Source organism: Oncorhynchus kisutch, linkage group LG15 (assembly GCF_002021735.2).
Source record: "Oncorhynchus kisutch isolate 150728-3 linkage group LG15, Okis_V2, whole genome shotgun sequence".
NCBI classification, from domain to species: domain Eukaryota; kingdom Metazoa; phylum Chordata; class Actinopteri; order Salmoniformes; family Salmonidae; genus Oncorhynchus; species Oncorhynchus kisutch.
Window position 1 is genome coordinate 50,526,351 of NC_034188.2, and position 22,503 is coordinate 50,548,853.

Below are 22,503 nucleotides of genomic sequence, written 5' to 3' on the forward strand. Positions count from 1 at the left end.
TCCTTACCTCCACCCTCACTCGCACTCCTTTCTGTCTCCCTCTTTCACGTTCCTTTTTGCTCTCTCACCCCCCCCCCCCCCCCCCCCCCCCCCCTCTCCTTTTTCTCCCTCAGCTCCTGAGGAAGAGGCACATAGGGAACGACATCGTCACACTAATCTTCCAGGAGCCGGGAGCGCTGCCCTTCACCCCTCAGAACGTCCGCTCCCACTTCCAGCACGTGTTCGTCATCGTCCGCGTGCACAACCCCTGCTCCGACGACACCTGCTACAGGTAGGAGGAGGGGGCACCAACTCTCACCATGGTATCCATTATGCTGTTGTTATTGGTCGGTTGTTGATGGTTGTTTTTTCTCCCCTCTCTTCAGTGTGGCTGTGACGCGTATGAATGACGTACCCTCCTTCGGCCCGCCCATCCCCAGCGGGGTGACGTTCCGTGGCCCTGAAGCCTTCCGCAACTTCCTCTTGGCCAAGGTCATCAATGCCGAGAGCGCCGCTCACAAGTCTGAGAAGTTCCACACCATGGCCACGCGCACGCGACAGGAGTACCTCAGAGACTTAGCCGAGAACTGTGTGAGCAGTACGCCGCTCGACTCCACGGGCAAACTCAACAACCTCATCTCGCTGGCGTCGAAGAAGAGAGAGCGGGCGCGGGCGAGGGAGGGGGCCGAGTTGGGAGCGGCTGGGGCGGTGGCGTGGAGGGTGCTGGCCCAGGACTTCAGTGGGGGCGGGTCGGAGATCTCCTGCGCTCTGGGCGTGTCGGCAGAGTACATCCTCCTGGCAGACTGCAACACCAAGGAAGTGGTGTTCAACTGCTTCTGCGTCGACGTGATCGGCTGGACGCCGGAGAGGCTGGCGCTAAAGATCTTCTACGGGAGAGGAGACCACATCGCCGTCAGAGTCCCCGAGGGCTTTGCTCAGGACATCAGGGAGGTGGTGCAGAGGTTAAAGGTGAGCGGGCAGAGGTCACAGAGCTGGGGAAGTTAACCAGGGGTATGGTGGCAGGGAAGAGTTTAACTGGATTTTTTTGTGTGGAAGAAATAGCCTGGGTACAACCTCTCTACCTTGTTGCGTAAGACAATTAAAAGTTTTGCTGAAACCCACAGGCAACCAGGCTAAGATGACTGTGATTCTTGCCAAGAGGAGGTTCAACACTCATACTGAAACAAAAAATCTATGAAAATAGCATGTTTGGCTGTTGTTGTGTGGCAGTATAATTATGTATTTAATGATTCATTTAAAACCACCAGCCTTTCGAAGCCCTTTTATTTGCTGAAAGCCCCTAAGCTCTACCCCCTCCCTCCCTCTATCCCCAGGCGCTGACGGTGGGCTGTGAGACGGCGGATATGACTCTGAGGAGGAACGGCCTGGGACAGCTGGGGTTCCACGTCAGTCTGGACGGCACTGTGGCTGAGGTACTTTCCCCATACTTTCTAAAACACGTTTTTCAGTAAACGCATGTAAAAATCCGACGTAAAATTGTATTGAAAGTACGATTATTTTAGGTGGAGGAGTACGGCTTCGCCTGGCAGGCAGGGCTGAGGCAGGGCAGCCGGCTGGTGGAGATCTGCAAGGTTGCCGCGGTAACCCTGACACACGAGCAGATGATCGACCTACTGAGGACGTCTGTCACCGTTAAAGTGGTGATCATACCGCCCTACGAGGAGGGAGGGCCCCGCAGGTCAGTGTGTGCGCGTTTGAGTGTGTGTATGTGAAAATGAATGCGCTTGTGTGTTTGCTGTCAAAGCATCATCCTGCCTCTAAGGATGTGTTGTAGAGAGAGAAGACGCACACACAGCAACACACACAGAGCTGAGAGATGCTGGCCAGACGTCTCTGTTCTGCGGAGAGTTGTGAGTGGGTGTGTGTGAAAGGGAGAGAGGCGAGAGGCACATGGTGTGGGCTTGGTGAAAGAGGAGAGGGAAAGAGAGAGACGGATAGAAAGAAGCAACAATAGAATGAATCGTGTCCTTTCAAGCTTTCTTATTTCCCCATCTCTCGTTCTGTCCGTCAAGGCCTGTGTTTTTCCCTCAGCCTCTCTCTCTCTCTCGCTATCGCTCCTTCACCCATCTCCGTTCCTCTCAACCTTTCATCTGAGTGTGGGCCTTGAGTACAGTGGGATAATGAGGCTCGATTAAATACTGTGGGTTTGAATGTTACTGAGATGAATACGCACTGACTACACACAGTGTGACTAGTCTCTACTCGATTTCTAGCCCAGCTTGGCGGTGTCCCAAATGGCACCCTTTTCCCTATTTAGTGTGCTGCTTTTGAACAGGGCCCTGGTGAAAAGTAGTGCACTATATAGGGAATAGGGTGCCATTTGGGGACGCAGACCCCCGAGTGTGCTGCTCCGTAGTCGGTCACAAGTAGCAGGATGTCTGTTCTTGATTGAGTTGGGGGTTGCTAAATACAGTAATTGTGCTGCCGGGGCTGTGTGATTGCACCGTGGTTGGATTTCTTTAATGTGTAAGGCAGTTTAATTGCATGACTTAAACCCCTTTGATACACACACACACACACACACACACACACATGCTTACTCCTCCACACACACTACGTAATTAGTCTTGTATTCCACTCTTTCTGTTCCGCCCCCCCCCCCCCCCCCCTCGATCACACTCGTTTGCTATAGTGAACCGGGACAACAGATTGCATGAGATTAAGGCACGGAATCTGCAGAAAGAGGGCAAATAAATAAATAAAAAGAGGCGATAAATTAAAAATGCGTGTTCCATGCTAATGGAAAGGAGGGAGAGAGGTAGTGTGTGTACAGTAGGCTAGCCGGCACTGAATGGGAAGACGTGTCTGAACACCTCTCAGGTGGGAGAAGCCAAGTGGGAGGGAGAGAAGGAACTGGCTTCACGTTCTCCTCTTTCTCTCCCCCTCCCTGTGTGTGTGTGTGAGAGAGAGAGAGAGAGCTCCCCAGCTGTCAGGCCGGCCATTGCGATGGAGCCGTCTCTGGAAGTGGGCACTGGTGTTCTCTATCTCTCGAAGGTTGGTACTCTGGTGTGTGTGCATCGCGCGTGTTCTTATCCAGTGTCTGTGTGTGTGTGTGTGTGTGTGTGTGTGTGTGTGTGTGTGTGTGTGTGTGTGTGTGTGTGTGTGTGTGTGTGTGTGTGTGTGAGGGTTGTTTTCGTGGCTTGACATTGGCAGTCGTATTCGTGCGTTTGTGTGGGATCTAGGTTTTTCCTTCCAAGGTTGGTTAGTACACTCACTGGTATATGTATGAGTGTGATAGTGAGACCATCATTCTACTCATGCAATGTCTCCTGGTATCTTTCATACCGACAGTGCATGTGATGTTGCGTGGTCCCCTCTGTGTGTGTGTGTGCTCTGTTTACCTTAGCCTGCAGTGGTGGTAGTAGTGGTGTGTGTGTTTGTTTTCTAAAGCAGTCTTGGGCTTAGTGTGGCCAGGCCAGTGTGATTGAGCTTAATCCAGGTCAAATAGTACGGGACAGATCACACGGACACACACTGGACAATCTGCTCCTACCCAGCTCTTCTTTGAATCTTTGTTCCTCCACTCCTCTTCTTGTCCGTTACCTAGGCTATATTCAGATTTTCTGTCACTTTCTCCACTTCTCATCTCTTTTCCTTGTCCTCTTAATTTATTCATTTTTCCCTTTCTTCCCTTTTACCCCCCCCTTTCTTTCTCCTCTCTTCTGTCTCTCCTCTTCGTCTCTATCTTCCCTCTCTTCCTTTCACTAGTCTGTCCCTCTCCTCCTCTCTCCTCTCCCGCCGTGTGGCGAGGATGTACATGGTCTGGTGTCTGAGGCAGCCTTTGCTGTGGCGCTGCGTGGTGCCTCTTCAACCTCCAATAATAGACTTTACCATGAAATAGTGATGAAGGACGAAAGATGCATGTGCCGTTTCTGCTCAAGGCTTCAGTGAGGAGGTTGAGAGGGTGAGTCTGTCGCGCAGGTGCCCTGCTTAAAAAAGGGATCTATTGCTATTGACCCCCCACTGAAACTGATGTTGGTCATTATTGTCTCATTATGGCGTCATTGTGTTCCTTTTGGGTTTGCTCGAGGTTTTCAATGTGCACTTCATTGTATGTGGTAGTGCAGTGACTACTCGAAAGGTCCAGGTCATGACTGTTATCGGGGGGAAGTCGAAGAAAAGCCTGATATCTCCACGGGATCTCATGAAAGTATTTAACTAGAGCGGACTCTGCTTAGGCGGCCATTTCCACACGCCTTGCGTGTATAAAGTCTATGCAAGTTGACACATCTGGGCTCCGTACACGCGAATAAAAGGCTGACGGAGACAATCGTTATGATATTAGGGGTTTATCTTATTGTGTTCCTGCCCAAATGAAAACTTCAGCGACAACTGGGTGACTAAAACGGTCAGGGCTTGGATTCTATCTGTACGCGTGCTCATAGACACACTCATACACTTGACCCAGGCCTCACAGTAGGGGATAGAGTCCCCCTCCCCACCCCTTTCACATCCTGAGGTATCAAGGGAGCTCATTAGTGCTTGTGTGTGAGCTGTTGGAGGGGGATGCTGAAGGGAATATGCTGAGGGAGAGTATGGAGGAGTTCAGGGTTTTCACCTGCTCAGCTTAAGTTCAGCTTGAGTTCGACTGTGAGCGAGGTGGACCTCTTATCTGAGTGCTGTAGTTGTGTGTGTGTGTGTGTGTGTGTGCGCGCACAAGTGCGTGCGTAGCCACTGCTATTTTGTAAGCAGCTATGACATCTTTCCAGTCGTTGTCTGGTGTTAGTGTGTCGTCTTGCAATCCAACTGCAGTAGTACTGACTCTCCATTCCCCCTCTCTGTCTATAGGGGCTGTACAGAGGAGTATGAGATGAAGACCATGGAGCAGAAGCCAGAGTCTGAGCCCGTGGCAGCAGGCTACCGGCCCTCCCCTCGCACCCCTGTCTTGCGCTGGGACAGCCCCGCCGGCCTGCACAGCGCCCCCACCCCTCAGCGTTGGACCCCTATGGGCCCCCCACCACCCCAACCCCGCTCACACAAAGCCATGGTCATGCCCATCCCATACAGGGAGGCCCAGCATCTCTCCAACAAGAGGTGAGACACTGGCGTGTGTTTGTGTGTGCGATTGTTTGCCTTGGGCTTAGACACTGGTGTAGTTGTCCTTGTTTGCTTCAGCTTCTTGAGTGGGTGATCCTCTGCTAATGACCTGCTGTCATTCTCATAAATGCTTCGACGATGAGGTTATTCTTATACAAACGTAAAGCAGGACAAAACATACTTTAAGACGTGAAGTTGAGTCAATCTGGAAAATGTCAAGAACCTCACATTTTTTCAAGTGCAGTCGCAAAAACCATCATGCGCTATGATGAATCTGGCTCTAATGAGGAACGCCACAGGAAAGGAAGACCCAGAGCTACCTCTACTGCAGAGGATAAGTTCATTAGTTACCAGCCTCAGAAATTGCAGCCCAAATAAATGCTTCACAGAGTTCAAGTAACAGACACATCTCAACATCAACTGTTCAGAGGAGACTGCGTGAATCAGGCCTTCATGGTCGAATTGCTGGAAAGAAACCACTAAAGGACACCAATAAGAAGAGACTTCCTTGGGCCAAGAAACACGAGCAATGGACATTAGACCGGTGGAATATGTCCTTTGGTCTGGAGTCCAAATTGGAGACTTTTGGTTCCAACCGCTGTGTCTTGGTGAGATGCAGTGTGGGTGAATGGATGATCTCCGCATGTGTATTTCCCACCGTAAAGCATGGAGGAGGAGGTGTTAAGCTGTGGGGGCGCTTTGCTGGTGACACAGTCTGTGATTTATTTAGAAATCAAGGCACACTTAACCAGCATGGCTACCATAGCATTCTGCAGCAATACACCATTCCATCTGGTTTGAGCTTAGTGGGACTATCATTTGTTTTCCTACAAAACAATGACCCAACACACCTCCAGGCTGTCTAAGAGCTATTTTACCAAGAAGGAGAGTGATGTAGTGCTGCATCAGGTGACCTGGCCTCCACAATCGCCTGACCTCAACAAAATTGAGATGGTTTGGGTTGAGTCGAACCACAGAGTGAAGGAAAAGCAGCCAACAAGTGCTCAGCATATGTGGGAACTCCTTCAAGACTGTTGGAAAAGCATTCCAGGTGAAGCTGGTTGAGAGAATGCCAAGAGTGTGCAAAGGGTGGCTATTTGAAGAATCCCAACGATTAAATGTGTTTTGATGTAACAATTGTTTGGTTACTGCATGATTCCATATGTGTTATTTCATAGTTTTGATGTCTTCGCTATTATTCTACAAAGAAAAACCCTTGACTGAGTAGGTGTTCTAAAACATTTGTGTTCTAAAACGTTTGTTTTGTGGATTTGGGAAATGTTTCAATATGCTGTTGAACATGATATACTCTACGGGCATGTCAAAGTTTCAGAGTGGGATCTCTGCTAGTTTGAAAGTTATGGCCTGTTTTATAGAGAAATTGGCATAGAAGGCAATGTAACCAATAACAGCCCTTTTACTTGTGTCATTGCACATCCTGCAAATCACCAGCAGAGGGCGACCATTTTGAATCCATTTTCACGTTCGCCGTGTTGCTAATGCTTACAAATAGGATCTTAACTCTGAAAGTAACAGAGATCCCAGTCTCGAACCAGGGCTCTAAAGTGAGAACAGTTTGCTGTGTGACTGGGAGTTTTATTTTGGGAGCACTGTGGAACTATGTATAAATGTAATCTCCCAGATAATAATAAGGCTTCGAAGTATCGTTGTTCCCAAGTTCCCTAGAGAAACCATAGAGTCCCGATTCGTTAGTGTCATGGTTGCACCATTACTACAGCGAAAACAGCTTGCCTCGACTAGCCCAACCAGGTCGAGAGCTCTTACCCATATTACCGTCACAGCATTTTTATCTTCCTATTGAGGATCGCTGCATTTTACATTCATAAAGTGTGTCTTGGGCCATTCTAAAACAACTTGCTCATCGACATTCTTAAACTATCCCCAATTCAATGGAATTACAACCCTCTGCATGCACAGTGCATTCTTCCATCACATGTACAGCTGATTCTCAAGATCTTTCACACTAATGAGATAATATTGAGTCCACACTACTACACTGTCTGAGCCAAGGACTACATGCTTTCTGGTAAGTTTTGATTACAATACTGGGTGGGGTGAATATATTTTATGACATACATGATTTGTTGTTAACTAGTAATTAGTAGCCTACAGCAAAGTGAGTTTAAATCATTTCTAACTTAACAATTTCTGCAAGTTTTGCTACCATGTTGGGTTTAGCTTGCTTGAGCCTGCTAACTAAAGAGTGTTAATTCACTTGTTTCCATAAACATTTATCTTACAAAGGAGTTGTTTAATCTAACTGCTTAACTATTTATCTGTACATGGAAATGTATTTTTAATTTTTGTACTAATTTCTTTTCAATCTTTACAGGAAAATGCCACGGGCACTATCTGATGTGTGGAGACATTGCACTGCAGCTAATGTAGAAGGAAAAGCTGCAAATACTGTGTATTTGTGTAGAATATGTGAAGAATGCAACAAAGATGCAGAATCATCTGGCCAAGTGCATAAAGATCCCTCAGCGCTCACAACAAGCAACCTCTGACAAAAACTGGTTCACCTCTAATGCTCACAGGCAATGTGTATTGGAAGAGATTTCTGAATGTTCTTCGCCCAGCATACACCCCTCCAACCAGACATGCTTTATCTACTCATTTGCTGGATGCAGAGTTCAACTGAGTTCAAGTGAAGGTCAAGCAAATCATTGAGAAAGCAGACTGTATTTCAGTCATCTCTGATGGGTGGTCGAATGTTTGTGGGCAAGGAATAATTAACTACATCTCCACCCCTCAACCAGTATTCTACAAGAGCACAGACACAAGAGACAACAGACACACCGGTCTCTACATTGCAGATGGGCTGAAGGCAGTCATCAATGACCTTGGACCACAGAAGGTATTTGCACTGGTGACAGACAATATTGCGAACATGAATGCTGCTTGGTCTACACCCATTGGCTGTGCTGCTCAAGCATTGAATCAGCTCCTCAAGGACATCATGGCACTGAAGACAATGGATACACTCTACAAGAGAGCCAAGGAAATGGTTAGGTATGTGAAGGGTCATCAAGTTATAGCAGCAATCTACCTCACCAAGCAAAGTGAGAAGAATAAGAGCACCACATTGAAGCTGCCCAGCAACACCTATTGGGGTGGTGTCATCATGTTTGACAGTCTTCTGGAGGGGAAGGAGTCTCTCCAAGAAATGGCCATATCACAGTCTGCCGATATGGACAGCCCCATCAAGAGGATCCTCCTGGATGATGTATTTTGGGAGAGACTGGTAAGCAGCCTGAAACTCCTGAAACCTATAGCAGTAGCCATTGCACGAATTGAAGGAGACAATGCCATCCTGTCTGATGTTCAGACTCTGCTTGCAGATGTAAGAGAAGAAATCCATACTGCCCTGCCCACTTCACTGTTGCTCCAAGCAGAGGAAACTGCAGTTCTGAAATACATCAAAAACCGTGAAGACTTCTGCCTGAAGCCCCATACACGCCGCAGCGTACATTTTGGACCCCAAGTATGCTTTTGGACCCCAAGAGCATCCTGTCTGGTGCAGAGATCAACAAGGCCTATGGTGTCATCACTACCGTGTCTCGCCACCTTGGCCTGGATGAGGGCAAGGTTCTTGGCAGTCTGGCGAAGTAGACTTCCAAGCTTTGGGATGGAGATGCAATATGGCAGTCATGCCAACATATCTCATCAGCCATCTGGTGGAAGGGACTTTGTGGATCTGAGGCGCTTTCCCCTGTTGCCTCCATCACCCTCCAAATCCCACCAACATCAGCTGCCTCGGAGCGCAACTTGTCCTTGTTTGGGAACACACAGACCAAAGCACGCAACAGGCTGACCAATACAAGGGTTGAAAAATTGGTGGCCATCCCCAGTCAAATTTGAGTTTTTTTGAGCCTGATAACGGGTCATCCTCAACAAGGTTGGAAAGTGACAGTGAAGATAAGCCCTCAGTCTGATGTTCAAGAGGTGGACATTGAAAGCTTTAGTTTCTAGACTATCATTTTACACATGTATGTTGAAAACATTTTTGGGAGATTCGATGGATCATTGGGGATCATTCCCTTTTTGTTGTTCAGTGAAATCACCCCATTTAATTAAAGTTCAATTCGTAACTAAATTGTTTTTTACATTTCTTTTGGAAGGATTTAATCATTTGCAATTATGTATAACTTATGATAAGGTAAAATGTTTCTGTCTCCATATGATATGGTAAATATATCCAATTCAAAAAACATCTACATTTAAATGGTATTAATATTAATTTGCATATATTCCCGTTAATTCCCACGGAAATTTTCCACCTCTGAGTATACCCCAAAATGTGCAACCCTACTTGTGATTAATCTTTGCTGTCCCGCTGTGCTCCCCGCAGGCCGGTGAGCTTTCCTGAGAACCACTACAGCCTGTCCCCAGCGGGGGGCGACAGAGTGCTGCCCTACAGGAACCCCTCAGCCAGCTTCTCCTCCCCCTCTGGCTTGGGGGGCATGGCGGCCCTGGGGGGACCCATACTCAGCGGACCCTTCGTACGCTACAAACCCTCACCTGACAGGTCAGTCAGCGGAAGTGTTAGTGTCTTTGTGTGGTGAGGTGGGTCAGTGTCTTTGTGTGGCGAGGTGGGTTGGTGTCTTTGTGTGGCGAGGTGGGTTGGTGTCTTTGTGTGGCGACGTGGGTTAGTGTCTTTGTGTGGCGAGGTGGGTTAGTGTCTTTGTGTGGCGAGGTGGGTTAGTGTCTTTGTGTGGCGAGGTGGGTTAGTGTCTTTGTGTGGCGAGGTGGGTTAGTGTCTTTGTGTGGCGAGGTGGGTTAGTGTCTTTGTGTGGCGAGGTGGGTTGGTGTCTTTGTGTGGCGAGGTGGGTTGGTGTCTTTGTGTGGCGAGGTGGGTTGGTGTCTTTGTGTGGCGAGGTGGGTTGGTGTCTTTGTGTGGCGAGGTGGGTTGGTGTCTTTGTGTGGCGAGGTGGGTTGGTGTCTTTGTGTGGCGAGGTGGGTTAGTGTCTTTGTGTGGCGAGGTGGGTTAGTGTCTTTGTGTGGCGAGGTGGGTTAGTGTCTTTGTGTGGCGAGGTGGGTTAGTGTCTTTGTGTGGCGAGGTGGGTTAGTGTCTTTGTGTGGCGAGGTGGGTTGGTGTCTTTGTGTGGCGAGGTGGGTTGGTGTCTTTGTGTGGCGAGGTGGGTTGGTGTCTTTGTGTGGCGAGGTGGGTTGGTGTCTTTGTGTGGCGAGGTGGGTTGGTGTCTTTGTGTGGCGAGGTGGGTTGGTGTCTTTGTGTGGCGAGGTGGGGTGGGTTAGTGTCTTTGTGTGGCGAGGTGGGTTAGTGTCTTTGTGTGGCGAGGTGGGTTGGTGTCTTTGTGTGGCGAGGTGGGTTGGTGTCTTTGTGTGGCGAGGTGGGTTGGTGTCTTTGTGTGGCGAGGTGGGTTGGTGTCTTTGTGTGGCGAGGTGGGTTGGTGTCTTTGTGTGGCGAGGTGGGTTGGTGTCTTTGTGTGGCGAGGTGATTAGGTGTCTTTGTGTGGCGAGGTGGGGTGGGTTAGTGTCTTTGTGTGGTGGGTGTATCTCTGTTTGTATACATTGACGTATCATTGAGGTTTTCATTTGTTTGTATTAGAGGAGAATGTCACTCCTCCCTGTTCCCTGGCATTTCCTTTGTATGATACTTGACAGGCTTTTTGCGCTTGTTGCTTGGATTGATAGCTAACTTGCTGCAGACCTGTGACTGATTTAGTTTAATGCTTTGAGAAGCTGACTGTCGATTTGTAAGTAATTGAGACATTTATGAACACACTTGGATTATGACTTGATTTTGTGTGTGTGGTGATTTAGTTCCTCTGGTTGGGTAGGATGTAACATGTTTGAAATAAGCTCCACCGGGGAGCATAGCAACAACAGAAACTGTGAAATGTTCTTAAACGTATTTGTGTGTGTGTTAGGGCTGTCCCGACAAAAAAAAAAACATTTTGGTCAACAGAGAGTCATCTGTTCTTTTGACCAATCGATGGGTTAAACATTTTAAAGGTGTAATTTCCCGTATATAGACACCCTGTGCATTTGAATAAAATATTTGCACTGAGCTTGTCTGATGCTTTAAGCACACTGGTTGATTAAGTAATTACGACAGACAAATGACTCGAGGGAGCAAGATGGCCATGCTGTGTATAAAAAAATTAAAAAAAATTCATGATACCGATTGCCTATGTTGACGGGTGCACGTTGTCTCTCTCTCCTCCCTGATGCAGCGAAAACGCACCACAGCTCAGCAAGTGTTTATTGCGCTGTCCATGCTGGAGCTGCAACATCATGTCAGCCATTTAGTTTCTTACAGTGTAAACGACACACAATAAATGCAAAGTAATACCAGTGTCTGTTCTGAGTAAATTTTTTAAAAGCCTTTATTACAGTGTAGGTAAGATTCAAATCAGACAAATTTGTGAAATTGCTTTATCCAACATTTTGCAGTTGTGTGGGGCTTGGTGCTCATGGAATCAGTTGGCTACTTAACAAACAGGCAATAGAAGCAGGATCTTATTTCTGTAGATGTATACTGTGCCTTCGGAAAGTATTCAGACCCCTTGACTGTTTCTACATTTTGCTACATTACAGCCTTATATTAAAATGGAATAAATAAATAAATCCTCAATCTACACACAATAACAAAGCGAAAACAAGTTTTTTTTAAATACATTTTTGCAAATTTATAAAAATTAAGAAACATACCTTATTTGCATAAGTATTTAGACCCTTTGCTATGAGACACGAAATTGAGTTCAGGTGCATACTGTTTCCATTGATCATCCTTGAGATGTTTCTACAACTTGATTGGTGTCCAACTGTAAATTCTATAGATTGGACATGAATTGGAAAGGCACACACCTGTCTATATAAGGTCCCACAGTTGACAGTGCATGCCGGAGAAAAAACCAAGCCATGACGTCCAAGAAATTGTGCGTAGAGCTCCGAGACAGGATCGTGTCAAGGCACAGATCTGGGGAAGGGTACCAAAAAATGTCTACAGCATTGAAGGTCCCTAAGAACACAGTGGCCTCCATCATTCTTAAATTGAAGAAGTTTGGAACCACCAAGACTTTTCTTAGAGCTGGCCGCCCGTCCAAACTGAGCAATTGGGGGAGAAGGGTCTTCGTCAGGGAGGTGACCCAAGAACCCGATGGTCATTCTGACATGGCTCCAGAGTTCCTCTGTGGAGATGAGAACCTTCCAGAAGGACAACCATCTCTACAGCACCCCACCAATCTGGCCTTTATGGACAGACAGAAGCCAGTCCTCATTAAAAAGCACATGACCTCCCGCTTGGAGTTTGCCAAAAGGCACCTAAAGACTCTCAGGCCATGAGAAACAAGATTCTCTGGTCTGATGTAACCAAGATTCAACTCTTTTGCCTGAATGTCAAGCGTCATATCTGGAGGAAACCTGGCACCATCCCTACGGTGAAGCATGGTGGTAGCAGCATCACCAGGGACTGGGAGACTAGTCAGGATCGAGGCAAAATGAACAGAGCAAAGTACAGCGAGATCCTTGACAAAAACCTGCTCCAGAGTGCTCAGGACCTCAGACTGCAGCAAGGTTCACCTTCCAACAGGACAACAACCCTAAGCACACAGCCAAGACAACACAGGAGTGGCTTCGGGACAAGTCTCTAGATGTCCTTGAGTGGCCCAGCCAGAGCCCGGACTTGATCCTGATCAAACACCTCTGGAGAGACCTGAAAATAGCTGTTCAGCAACGCTCCCCATCCAACCTGACAGAGCATGACAAGATCTGCACAGAAGGATGGGAGAAACTCCCCAAATACAGGTGTGCCAAGCTTGTATTGTCATACCCAAGAAGACTCGAGGCTGTAATTGCTGCCTAAGGTGCTTCAACAAAGTCCTGAGTAAAGGGTCTGAATTCTTATGTAAAATAACAATGTGGAAAATGTAAAGTGGTCTGAATACTTATCGAATGCACTGTATGTATCATTTATAAAGCCAGCCACATTTAACAGTGAGGCTATTGATTATAGACGGAATTAAGTTGGTTTCCTATCTCCTCAATTTTCTTAGACAATAAAGGCAAGGGCTTTTTTTGTCCACCTGTATGTTCATCCTAGTCTGTGTGTAACCTTGCGTGCGGGTGCGTGAGTTAGGCCTGGGCGGTTTGGCCAAAATATCATATCCCAATATTTTTACATTTTTGGACCAGACTTGGGCAGTATACCGTATATACAGGTGTGTTTTGAAGTACAGAGGGGGATTTTCTATTTTCATTTTATTCAACAACAGATTGAGCCATTCATGTGGTAACTTTGTTTACAAAGAGCATGTGGAGAAAACGTGTCGATAAACTGTTGAAAAGCACAAGAGAAGTGAACAAATTATACTTAAAATTCACTACAAATGTTTGCCAGACAAATATCTTATAAGTTAACTATTTAAGATGTGCCAAATATATTGTCTCCAGCTATGGATTTGGTTAGCTTACTTGCTAGCTATAACGTTAGGTGGCTAGCTTGCAATATCAAGCTTCTTGGTTACAGCAAAGACGATCAATCCCCTTTTGGATCAAGTGGGAGAAGCCTTTTGAGATAGTTCTATAACTTCCATGACCTTGGTTGTCTGTCCTTGCTTAAGCCTGGTTTGTATTTAGCTAGCGTCCACTATGGGAATTCGCTAGGACTCTGTTAACCTTTTTTTAACATAAAAACATTATTTGCAGGAGGAGAGGGAGAAATTACTCAAGTAGAAAAGAGTAAACTATAAAACCAGAAACCCGCTGGAGTGGCGTCTTCCATTTAACAAACCAAACATTGAAATAACGCTGTAAAAGGCTAAGTAAAAACCCAAACCAGCCCGTGCATCAATAACGGTGTATAGTAAAATATTGTGTGTGTAAAATTTCTGTTCCTCTTATCTGTGTAGGTACGGTTCAGCCCAGCGTCCCCTGCTGGCCTACGAACCTCATCTCAGTCTGGACATCACCTCTAGTGGAGAGTCCTCCTCGGGCTTCACAAGCCAGGAAAGCACTATGGAGCGCTGCAAGACAGGTACACAAACACACACATGTATGTAGACAAACATACAGGACACACACACACACATATACACAGCTCCAAAAAATAAAGGGAACACTAAAATAACACATCCTAGATCTGAATGAATGAAATATTCTTATTAAATACTTTTTTCTTTACATAGTTGAATGTGCTGACAACAAAATCACACAAAAAATAACATTTATCAACCCATGGAGGTCTGGATTTGGAGTGACACTCAAAATTAAAGTGGAAAACCACACTATAGGCTGATCCAACTTTGATGTAATGTCCTTAAAACAAGTCAAAATGAGGCTCAGTAGTGTGTGTGGCCTCCACGTGCCTGTATGACCTCCCTACAACGCCTGGGCATGCTCCTGATGAGGTGGCGGATGGTCTCCTGAGGGATCTCCTCCGAGACCTGGACTAAAGCAGCCGCCAACTCCTGGACAGTCTGTGGTCCATCTCTACAGCACCCCACCAATCTGGCCTTTATGGACAGTTGGTGGATGGAGCGAGATATGATGTCCCAGATGTGCTCAATTGGATTCAGGTCTGGGGAACGGGCGGGCCAGTCCATAGCATCAATGCCTTCCTCTTGCAGGAACTGCTGACACACTCCAGCCACATGAGGTCTAGCATTGTCTTGTATTAGGAGGAACCCAGGGCCAACCGCACCAGCATATGGTCTCACAAGGGGTCTCATATCGGTACCTAATGGCAGTCAGGCTACCTCTGGCGAGCATATGGAGGGCTGTGCGGCCCCCCAAAGAAATGCCACCCCACACCATGACTGACCCGCCGCCAAACCGGTCATGCTGGAGGATGTTGCAGGCAGCAGAAAGTTCTCCACGGCATCTCCAGACTCTGTCACGTCTGTCACCTCCATGCTCTGGACATGCTGACAGACACAGCCAACCTTCTTGCCACAGTTCACATTGATGTGCCATCCTGGATGAGCTGCACTACCTGAGCCACTTGTGTGGGTTGTAGACTCCGTCTCATGCTACCACTAGAGCGAAAGCACCGCCAGCATTCAAAAGTGACCAAAACATCAGCCAGGAAGCATAGGAACTGAGAAGTGGTCTGTGGTTATCACCTGCAGAACCACTCCTTTATTGGGGGTGTCTTGCTAATTGCCTATAATTTCCACCTGTTGTCTATTCCATTTGCACAACAGCATGTGAAATTGATTGTCAATCAGTGTTGCTTCCTAAGAGGACAGTTTGATTTCACAGAAGTGTGATTGACTTGGAGTTACATTGTGTTGTTTGAGTGTTCACTTTATATAAAAAAAACACTTTAAAAAATGCCATAAAAAAGCCAGACTACAGTTTGCAACTGCACATGGGGACAAAGATCGTACTTTTTGGAGAAATGTACTCTGGTCTGATGAAACAAAAATAGAACTGTTTGGCAATAATGACCATCGTTATGTTTGGAGGAAAAAGGTGGAGGCTTGTAAGCCGAAGAACACCATCCCAACTGTGAAGCACAGGGGTGGCAGCATTATGTTGTGGGAGTGCCTTGCTGCAGGAGGGCCTGGTGCACTTCACAAAATAGATGGCATCATGAGGGAGGAAAATTACGTGGATATATTGAAGCAACATCTCGAGATCAATCAGGAAGTTGTAGCTTGATTGCCAATGGGTCTTCCAAATGGACAATGACCCCAAGCATACTTCCAAAGTTGTGGCAAAATGGCTTAAGGACAACACAAAGCCATCACCTCAATCCTATAGAAGATTTGTGGGCAGAACTGAAAAAGCGTGTGCGAGCAAGGAGGCTTAAAAACCTGACTCAGTTACACCAGCTCTGTCAGGAGGAATGGGCCACAATTCACCCAACTTATTGTTGGAAGCTTGTGAAAGGCTACCTGAAATATTTGACCCAAGTTAAACAATTTAAAGGCAATGGTACCAAATACTAATTGAGTGTATGTAAACTTCTGACCCACTGGGAATGTGATGAAATAAATAAAAGCTGAAATAAATCATTATCTCTACCATTATTCTGACATTTCACATTCTGAAAATAAAGTGGTGATCCTAACTGACCTAAAACGGGGCATTTTTACTAGGATTAAAATGTCAGGAATTGTGAAAAAACTGAGTTTAAATGTTTTTGGCTAAGGTGTACATAAACTTCCGACTTAAACTGTACATATGCGTACACACAGAAATAAAAGAGTCCGGATTAAAGACAGTCATTTGGAGTGTCTCCAAATCGAACTGAGTTCTCCATCCATCACCAGAAAAGGGTCTTGAATTCTGACTATCTCAATACACTGTGTATTACCTGTGACCAGACACACAGTATATGGCCTACATACCACACTTGTCACTACATTAGGCCTGTGATGTGTAATGGTGTGTGTGTGTTTTTCTGCCCAGAGCCCCTATGGCATGTCCCAGCTTCATCATCTCGGGGGCCAGGAAGAGGGGGACAGAGGAAACCCACCCGACAGGACGTCCCAGGGAAAGACTCCCCCAACAGACACTCAAAGGTCAGATATAACTGTCATCTTTTATTTAGAGAGATTTTCTGCCTGTTGCTTTTCTGTGTATCTACCGTCTCTTTCTCTCTCACCTCATCCCGCTCTCTGTAGGGTGAGACCCAGTACTCCAGCCACTCCAGCAGTAACACTCTCTCCAGTAACGCGTCCAGCAGCCACAGTGACGAGCGCTGGTTCGACGGGGCCGGGGGGGAGAGAGGAGGCCCGGGGGGGTCCCGGGGTTACCTAGGCGACCTGGCCGAACCTGACCCCGACCCCCTCAGTAAGGGCGGCTCCAGTGACAGCGGCATCGACGCCCCCACCGTCTACAACACCAAGCCTGGCGCACGCCACGGAAACCAGTCCAGCCAATCACAGAAGCCCCTGCACTGTTCAGCAACCTATAATAGCGGGCTGCAGGAGCTCTCTGAGGTGAGGGGCAACGTTGTCGAGGGGCGGAGACTGCAGTCATCGCCTGTATTACCTGCCAATCAGAACAAAGGATACCGCACACGCACCTTCCCTCCTGGATCCAACGTGGAGAAGCCAGACTCATTAAAATCCAGGTAGGAGAGACACAAAAACACACACACTGCGCATAGCGCTTATACACTCAAACTCAGGTTGGCTTTTAGTAGTGGAAAGGGGAGGAGAAAGAACTGTATGCTTTGTACACACAGGCATCCCACCCCTCATGCTGAACATGCCAAAACACACAAGGGTTTAATCCCTATGGGGGGCATGTATGGGTCAGATGTATCACCCCTGCCCTACATATATGTGGACACATATTTAGAGAGTCCAGCTACTCCTATAGGGGATTAAAGGATTGGGGGTTTAAACCCCCCAGTCTATCCCCAGTCACTCAGGGAACAGGACAGGACACTGGCATTCTGACACACAGAGGCACCCAACACGTAACATACAAGGTATGTAGTCTAAACTGTGGTACAGGAGCTTAGGAAATGGGGACAGAGACGTGTGAGTGGTGAGATGGATGGGTGGAGGAATGGCGAGATGGTGGGTTGGAGGGACATTTTGTTGATGGTGGGTTGGAGGGACATTTTGTTGATGGTGGGTTGGAGGGACATTTTGTAGATGGTTGGTTGGAGGGACATTTTGTAGATTGTGGGTTGGTTGGAGGGACATTTTGTTGGTTGGAGGGACATTTTGTAGATTGTGGGTTGGTTGGAGGGACATTTTGTAGATTGTGGGTGGGTTGGTTGGATGGACATTTTGTAGATTGTGGGTGGGTTGGTTGGATGGACATTTTGTAGATTGTGGGTGGGTTGGTTGGATGGACATTTTGTAGATTGTGGGTGGGTTGGTTGGATGGACATTTTGTAGATGGTTGGTTGGATGGACATTTTGTAGACGGTTGGTTTACTCGAGTGATTGGGTGGATGGTGTGCACGGAAAGTCATGATGGCTGGTCAGGGATAATCACTGATTATGCTGTGGCACTAACAGATGTTGGTTGAGGTGCCTTTTTTTGTTGTTGGTGGAATTTAGTTGGGAGACAAAGGGGATTTGAGTGGTGAATTCCACCAGCAGCTGTTCTGCATGACGTGTGGCTTGTTGTGTCTGTTATGGATCTCACCCTGAATCGATCCGTCAATTCAAGCATGTGTGTTTCTCCTAAACCTATGCACCATTGATATTGACTTTGTTATGCATGTAAATAGATGGAGATCGATTTATGGATTGGAGCGTGTGTCTGTTTGTGTGTCGTCACAGGGCCTGCTACACACCCCAGGGTTACAAGACCCCTGCAGCAGAGAAATCGCGACCAGTCCGAGCCGCCACGGTCACGCCCAACTCTGCTCTACTCAGCTCCACCCCTCTCTCTAGCTCCGCCCCCAAGGCCTTATGCAGCAAGAACAGGCTGGGCCCCTGGCAACCAGATGACAACGCCCCCTCCCCTTCAAACATACCCACTACCTACTGCTCTGACAGCAACAGCAGCAAGAAGTAAGTGTGTGTGTGTTGTGCACCAGTTTTCTACACCACCAGCACAAAAGTCAAGCATCACGTCACTGTGTTAAGCCATGCCCGGTGTGTTAAGCCACTGTGTTAAGCCACTGTGTTAAGCCACTGTGTTAAGCCACTGTGTTAAGCCACTGCGTTAAGCCATGCCCGGTGTGTTAAGCCACTGTGTTAAGCCACTGTGTTAAGCCACTGTGTTAAGCCATGCCCGGTGTGTTAAGCCACTGTGTTAAGCCACTGTGTTAAGCCACTGTGTTAAGCCATGCCCGGTGTGATAAGTTGTTGCTGTATTTAACCTATATTCCTGCTCTGTGTGTGTTCAGGCAGGTGGACGTGAATTCTAAGAACGTGTTCGGACAGCCCCGTCTCAGAGCGTCGCTAAGGGACCTGCGGTCTCCACGGAGATCCCACAAGAGCACCGTTGAGGACGACCTGAAGAAACTCATCATCATGGACAACCCTGGAGAGATACCACAAAGAGACATGGTGAGGGACACACACAGTACACACACACAAACACACAGTACATGTACACACACACAAACATACAACCCCACGACTAACCTCCCTCCCTTCTCTTTTCAGTCTCCTCGGCGCACTCTTCAGCGCACGTTCTCAGACGAGTCTCTGTGCAGCGGGCGCAGGGATGCCAGCTATGCCAGCACTGCCCCCCTGTTTGACCAGGGCACTCCCAGCGACCTGCTGTTCACCTCCACCCTGCCCACCCGGCGCCATGCACACTCTGCCAGCCACATGCCCAACAAGAAGGGTGAGTGGGGCCACAGCTTGATGTCGTTACCTTCTCACTTCCCTGTATCCGTACCTAATTATGGTATGTCAAGAACGCACAGAGCTCAGTTATAGTTATACAAGGAATCATTTATGTGCTACTTTTAAAGGAGTAGTCCACTCAAAAATGATCTTTTGGCGTTTCTTTAACCTGTCCACTTTTCATACTGTCCCAAAATGTTTTGCATGTCAGCTGTCAAGTTTTCAAGATGCATGACTTTCAAGAAGCAAAGTTTATCATGTGACGTCGTCAGTTAATTTGACCTCCTTGCCCTCCTCCCCGCTGGCCAGTCCCTATGTCTGCATCGGAGCTGTCATTGAAAGAGGTGAGGGATAAGGTTCCCCCCCTGAGGAGGCTGGACCCGGGGCTCATACCCCTGCCTGACACTGCCTGTGGCCTGGAGTGGGCCAGCCTGGTCAATGCTGCCAAGGCCTACGAGGGTGAGTGTGAGTATTCTGTGTGTGTGTGTGTTCAGATATCTGGTCCCCTGCCACCACAAACCCTCTCACAGAAGCTCCAGCGGGCAGGGACCAACTGAGACATGATCCTGGGCCTCAGTTACAGCCCCTAGCCCAGCTGGGCTGCTCCTTGACGGGCTTGACTGTGTGAAATGTCCCTGGAGACCTTGCATTGTAAAAGCTGATTGTGAAGATGGGGGGGGGGGGGGGGGGGGGGCTTTGTTGTTTGGTAGCTGACTGTGAAGGGGGAAATGCAGCCTTGTAACTGTGTGTGTGTTACAGTGCAAAGGGCAGTGTCTCTATTCTCGCTCACCGAGCCTCAAGTTGGGGTTCCAGACATGCGGCCGATCATCAGTCCAGTCCAGTTCCAAACACCTCAGACTCCACGCACTACCCCCACCTTCAGCGGGTAAGTCTCCGATTCACACACCAGCTCAAACAATCGCGGTCTGTAGCCGCCACAATCATGGCGGTTACAGCTGATGGGGATCGTTTTATCTATTTGACACCGATACTCCAGATCCTAAACACAATATTTGAGTGTATAAAAGCACTGGCTACACTTGGACATCCCATTTTTCCTTTTGTCAGGTCAACCTCACCGGTCACATGTAGAGAGCTGTACTGGCAGTGCCATCTTGTGGTTAGCTGTGGTAATTACACATGGATCAAACACGTTACCAAGGATCTCTGAAGACCTGCTGTAGGGAACAAACAGTGGAGTGTTTGAGTTAAAGCAGTCTGGGCCTGTTCAGCTTGTGTTGTCTCAGTGCATGACTACAACCAGCCTGTCACTGAAACTGCCTCTTGTTTACCAAACTAGCACACTGCGTTGTACGGTCCTTATAAACTCTGTTGTTCTGTTGAACACACCTTGTTAAACCCGTCTGCCCTACCTGCTACTTAACCCATTACACAGTGTGAGATAAATGTCTTTGTGTTTTCAGGGATGAGGTACCCAACGACCTCTCGGGACGGCTGTACAGCCTAGAGGTGATGCTGAAGCGGCTCAACACTGACCTGGAGAAGGTACCATTTACACCAGAGAGACATTTAGACTATATGCTCATTTAAATGGCTGTACCACTGACACAGCAAGAATTTAATCTGGTAATAAATAAACGGCCTCCCGAGTGGCACAGCGGTCTAAGGCAGTGCTAAAGGCGTTACTACAGACCCGGGTTCATTCCCGGGCTGTGCCACAACCAGCCGTGGCCTGGAGTCCCATAGGACGGCGCACAATTGGACCAGCGTCGTCCTAGTTAGGGGAGGGTTTGGCCGGGGTGGCTTTACTTGGCTCATCGAACTCTAGCGACTCCTTGTGGCGGGCTGGGTTGGTGCACATTGGTGCGGCTGGCTTCCGGGTTAAGCGGGCGGGTGTCGAGGAGCGCGGTTAGGTGGGTCATGTTTTCGGAGGACACATGACTCCACCTTTGCCTCTCCCGAGCCCGTTGGGGAGTTGCAGCGATGAGACGATCGAAAATGGGGAGAAAAGAAAATACCAATACAAAAGAAAGATCAAGATAATTAACACTTTCTTCCCTTTCTCTTTCTGTCTCCTCCCCACATTCCCTCTCTCTCTGTCTCTCAGGAGAAGAAGGACAAAGTGCACCTGTTGGCTGAGATGGCTAACCTGCGGCAGAATAACCAGCGGCTCCAGGAAGAGAGCCACTCGGCCAGTGAGCAGCTCCGCAAGTTCAGCCTGCTCTTCACCGACCCCCCACAGAGGAAGTGAGCTCACACGAACACAGGAAGTGACCTCGGAGTGAGAGTGCGAGAGCATCCGCAGAGAGAACTTGTGACGAGGAGAGAATGATGGAGAGGAGGGAAGAGGTTAGGGTAAAGGTGATTTTAGTGGAACGACAGTCACAGTGAGTTTCATGCTGTTGGGATTGAGTGGGGAATGGATTTGTTAGTGGGTCTGGTTAGGCACTGTGGAATACATGGGCAATAGAAAATAGAAGTTAGTGTGTGAAATGATGTATAAGAAAATAATAGAGGGAAAGAACGCACCCCCCCCCCCCTTACATTCTCATGTTCTATCCCTCACCTGCTGCTTCTGTCACATTCCAACCATCTCCCTCCTGCCTCCTAGAGGGGTAGGATGGTAGGGGAGAAGAGGAGCACTACCTCTCCACCACTGACCTGCTCTGGGGAGAGAGAGACCTGTTGTTATGCCGACACCCTCTCTGTGGCGCACAACCAGAAACCATGCCTCGCTCTGGGCTGGATGGACACAGGGACTGCAGAGAACCAATGGATCGCCGTTGGCTCATCTGAAACCGAATTGCCTAGACAGAAGAGCCTGCAAGTAGACACGCCTATTTTGTTTTTTACTCTAAAAGAGTCCCAACACAGCACAAGCTGACTCTCCCTCAGCCTGTGCACCCAGAGTGAATCCCTCTGTCCCTGCTTGTAGGTTTTTATTTTTGTACACTCCTGCGTCAGAGAAAAGCCAATAAAGAGGAGAGATGTTATGAACCTTAGAACACTAGATCACCCAGAGAGGCCTAATACTGTTCCTGAAGCGAATCAGCCAAAAACAAACACGAGCTCTGGCTCAAAAAAAAAAAGAGGGAGAGACTACAACTCCCAGAATGCTCTTGGATACGTGTGTTTATAAAAGATGTGGTACTGTAGTTTTGCCCGTGTGGTTCAACATATAGCTTGAACACATGCATATTGTACTGATACGCTTTGTTGAGTGTGTGTGTGTGATAGGTTGGCACGG

At 47.8% G+C, this 22,503-nt stretch overlaps 1 protein-coding gene across 2 annotated transcripts in view; it reads left to right on the plus strand.

The window, feature by feature from the left end:
• The window catches only part of LOC109904765 (signal-induced proliferation-associated 1-like protein 3), an 83,445-nt gene extending 61,100 nt beyond the window's left edge, over nt 1–22,345 (plus strand). Inside the window, exons 8-23 of one of the 2 annotated variants that reach the window (XM_031790459.1) lie at nt 114–271; nt 366–948; nt 1,314–1,412; nt 1,503–1,678; nt 4,789–5,034; nt 9,410–9,586; nt 13,932–14,056; nt 16,438–16,550; nt 16,653–17,104; nt 18,276–18,509; nt 18,848–19,010; nt 19,110–19,293; nt 19,605–19,760; nt 20,055–20,181; nt 20,720–20,801; nt 21,364–22,345. In XM_031790459.1, the coding sequence (XP_031646319.1) occupies nt 114–271; nt 366–948; nt 1,314–1,412; nt 1,503–1,678; nt 4,789–5,034; nt 9,410–9,586; nt 13,932–14,056; nt 16,438–16,550; nt 16,653–17,104; nt 18,276–18,509; nt 18,848–19,010; nt 19,110–19,293; nt 19,605–19,760; nt 20,055–20,181; nt 20,720–20,801; nt 21,364–21,507 (3,219 nt within the window). In that variant the 3' untranslated portion in view covers nt 21,508–22,345. The remainder of the gene's footprint in view (nt 1–113; nt 272–365; nt 949–1,313; nt 1,413–1,502; nt 1,679–4,788; nt 5,035–9,409; nt 9,587–13,931; nt 14,057–16,437; nt 16,551–16,652; nt 17,105–18,275; nt 18,510–18,847; nt 19,011–19,109; nt 19,294–19,604; nt 19,761–20,054; nt 20,182–20,719; nt 20,802–21,363) is intronic. The other variant, XM_020501910.2, reaches the window with a different exon arrangement.
• Nucleotides 22,346–22,503: the final 158 nt, after the last annotated feature.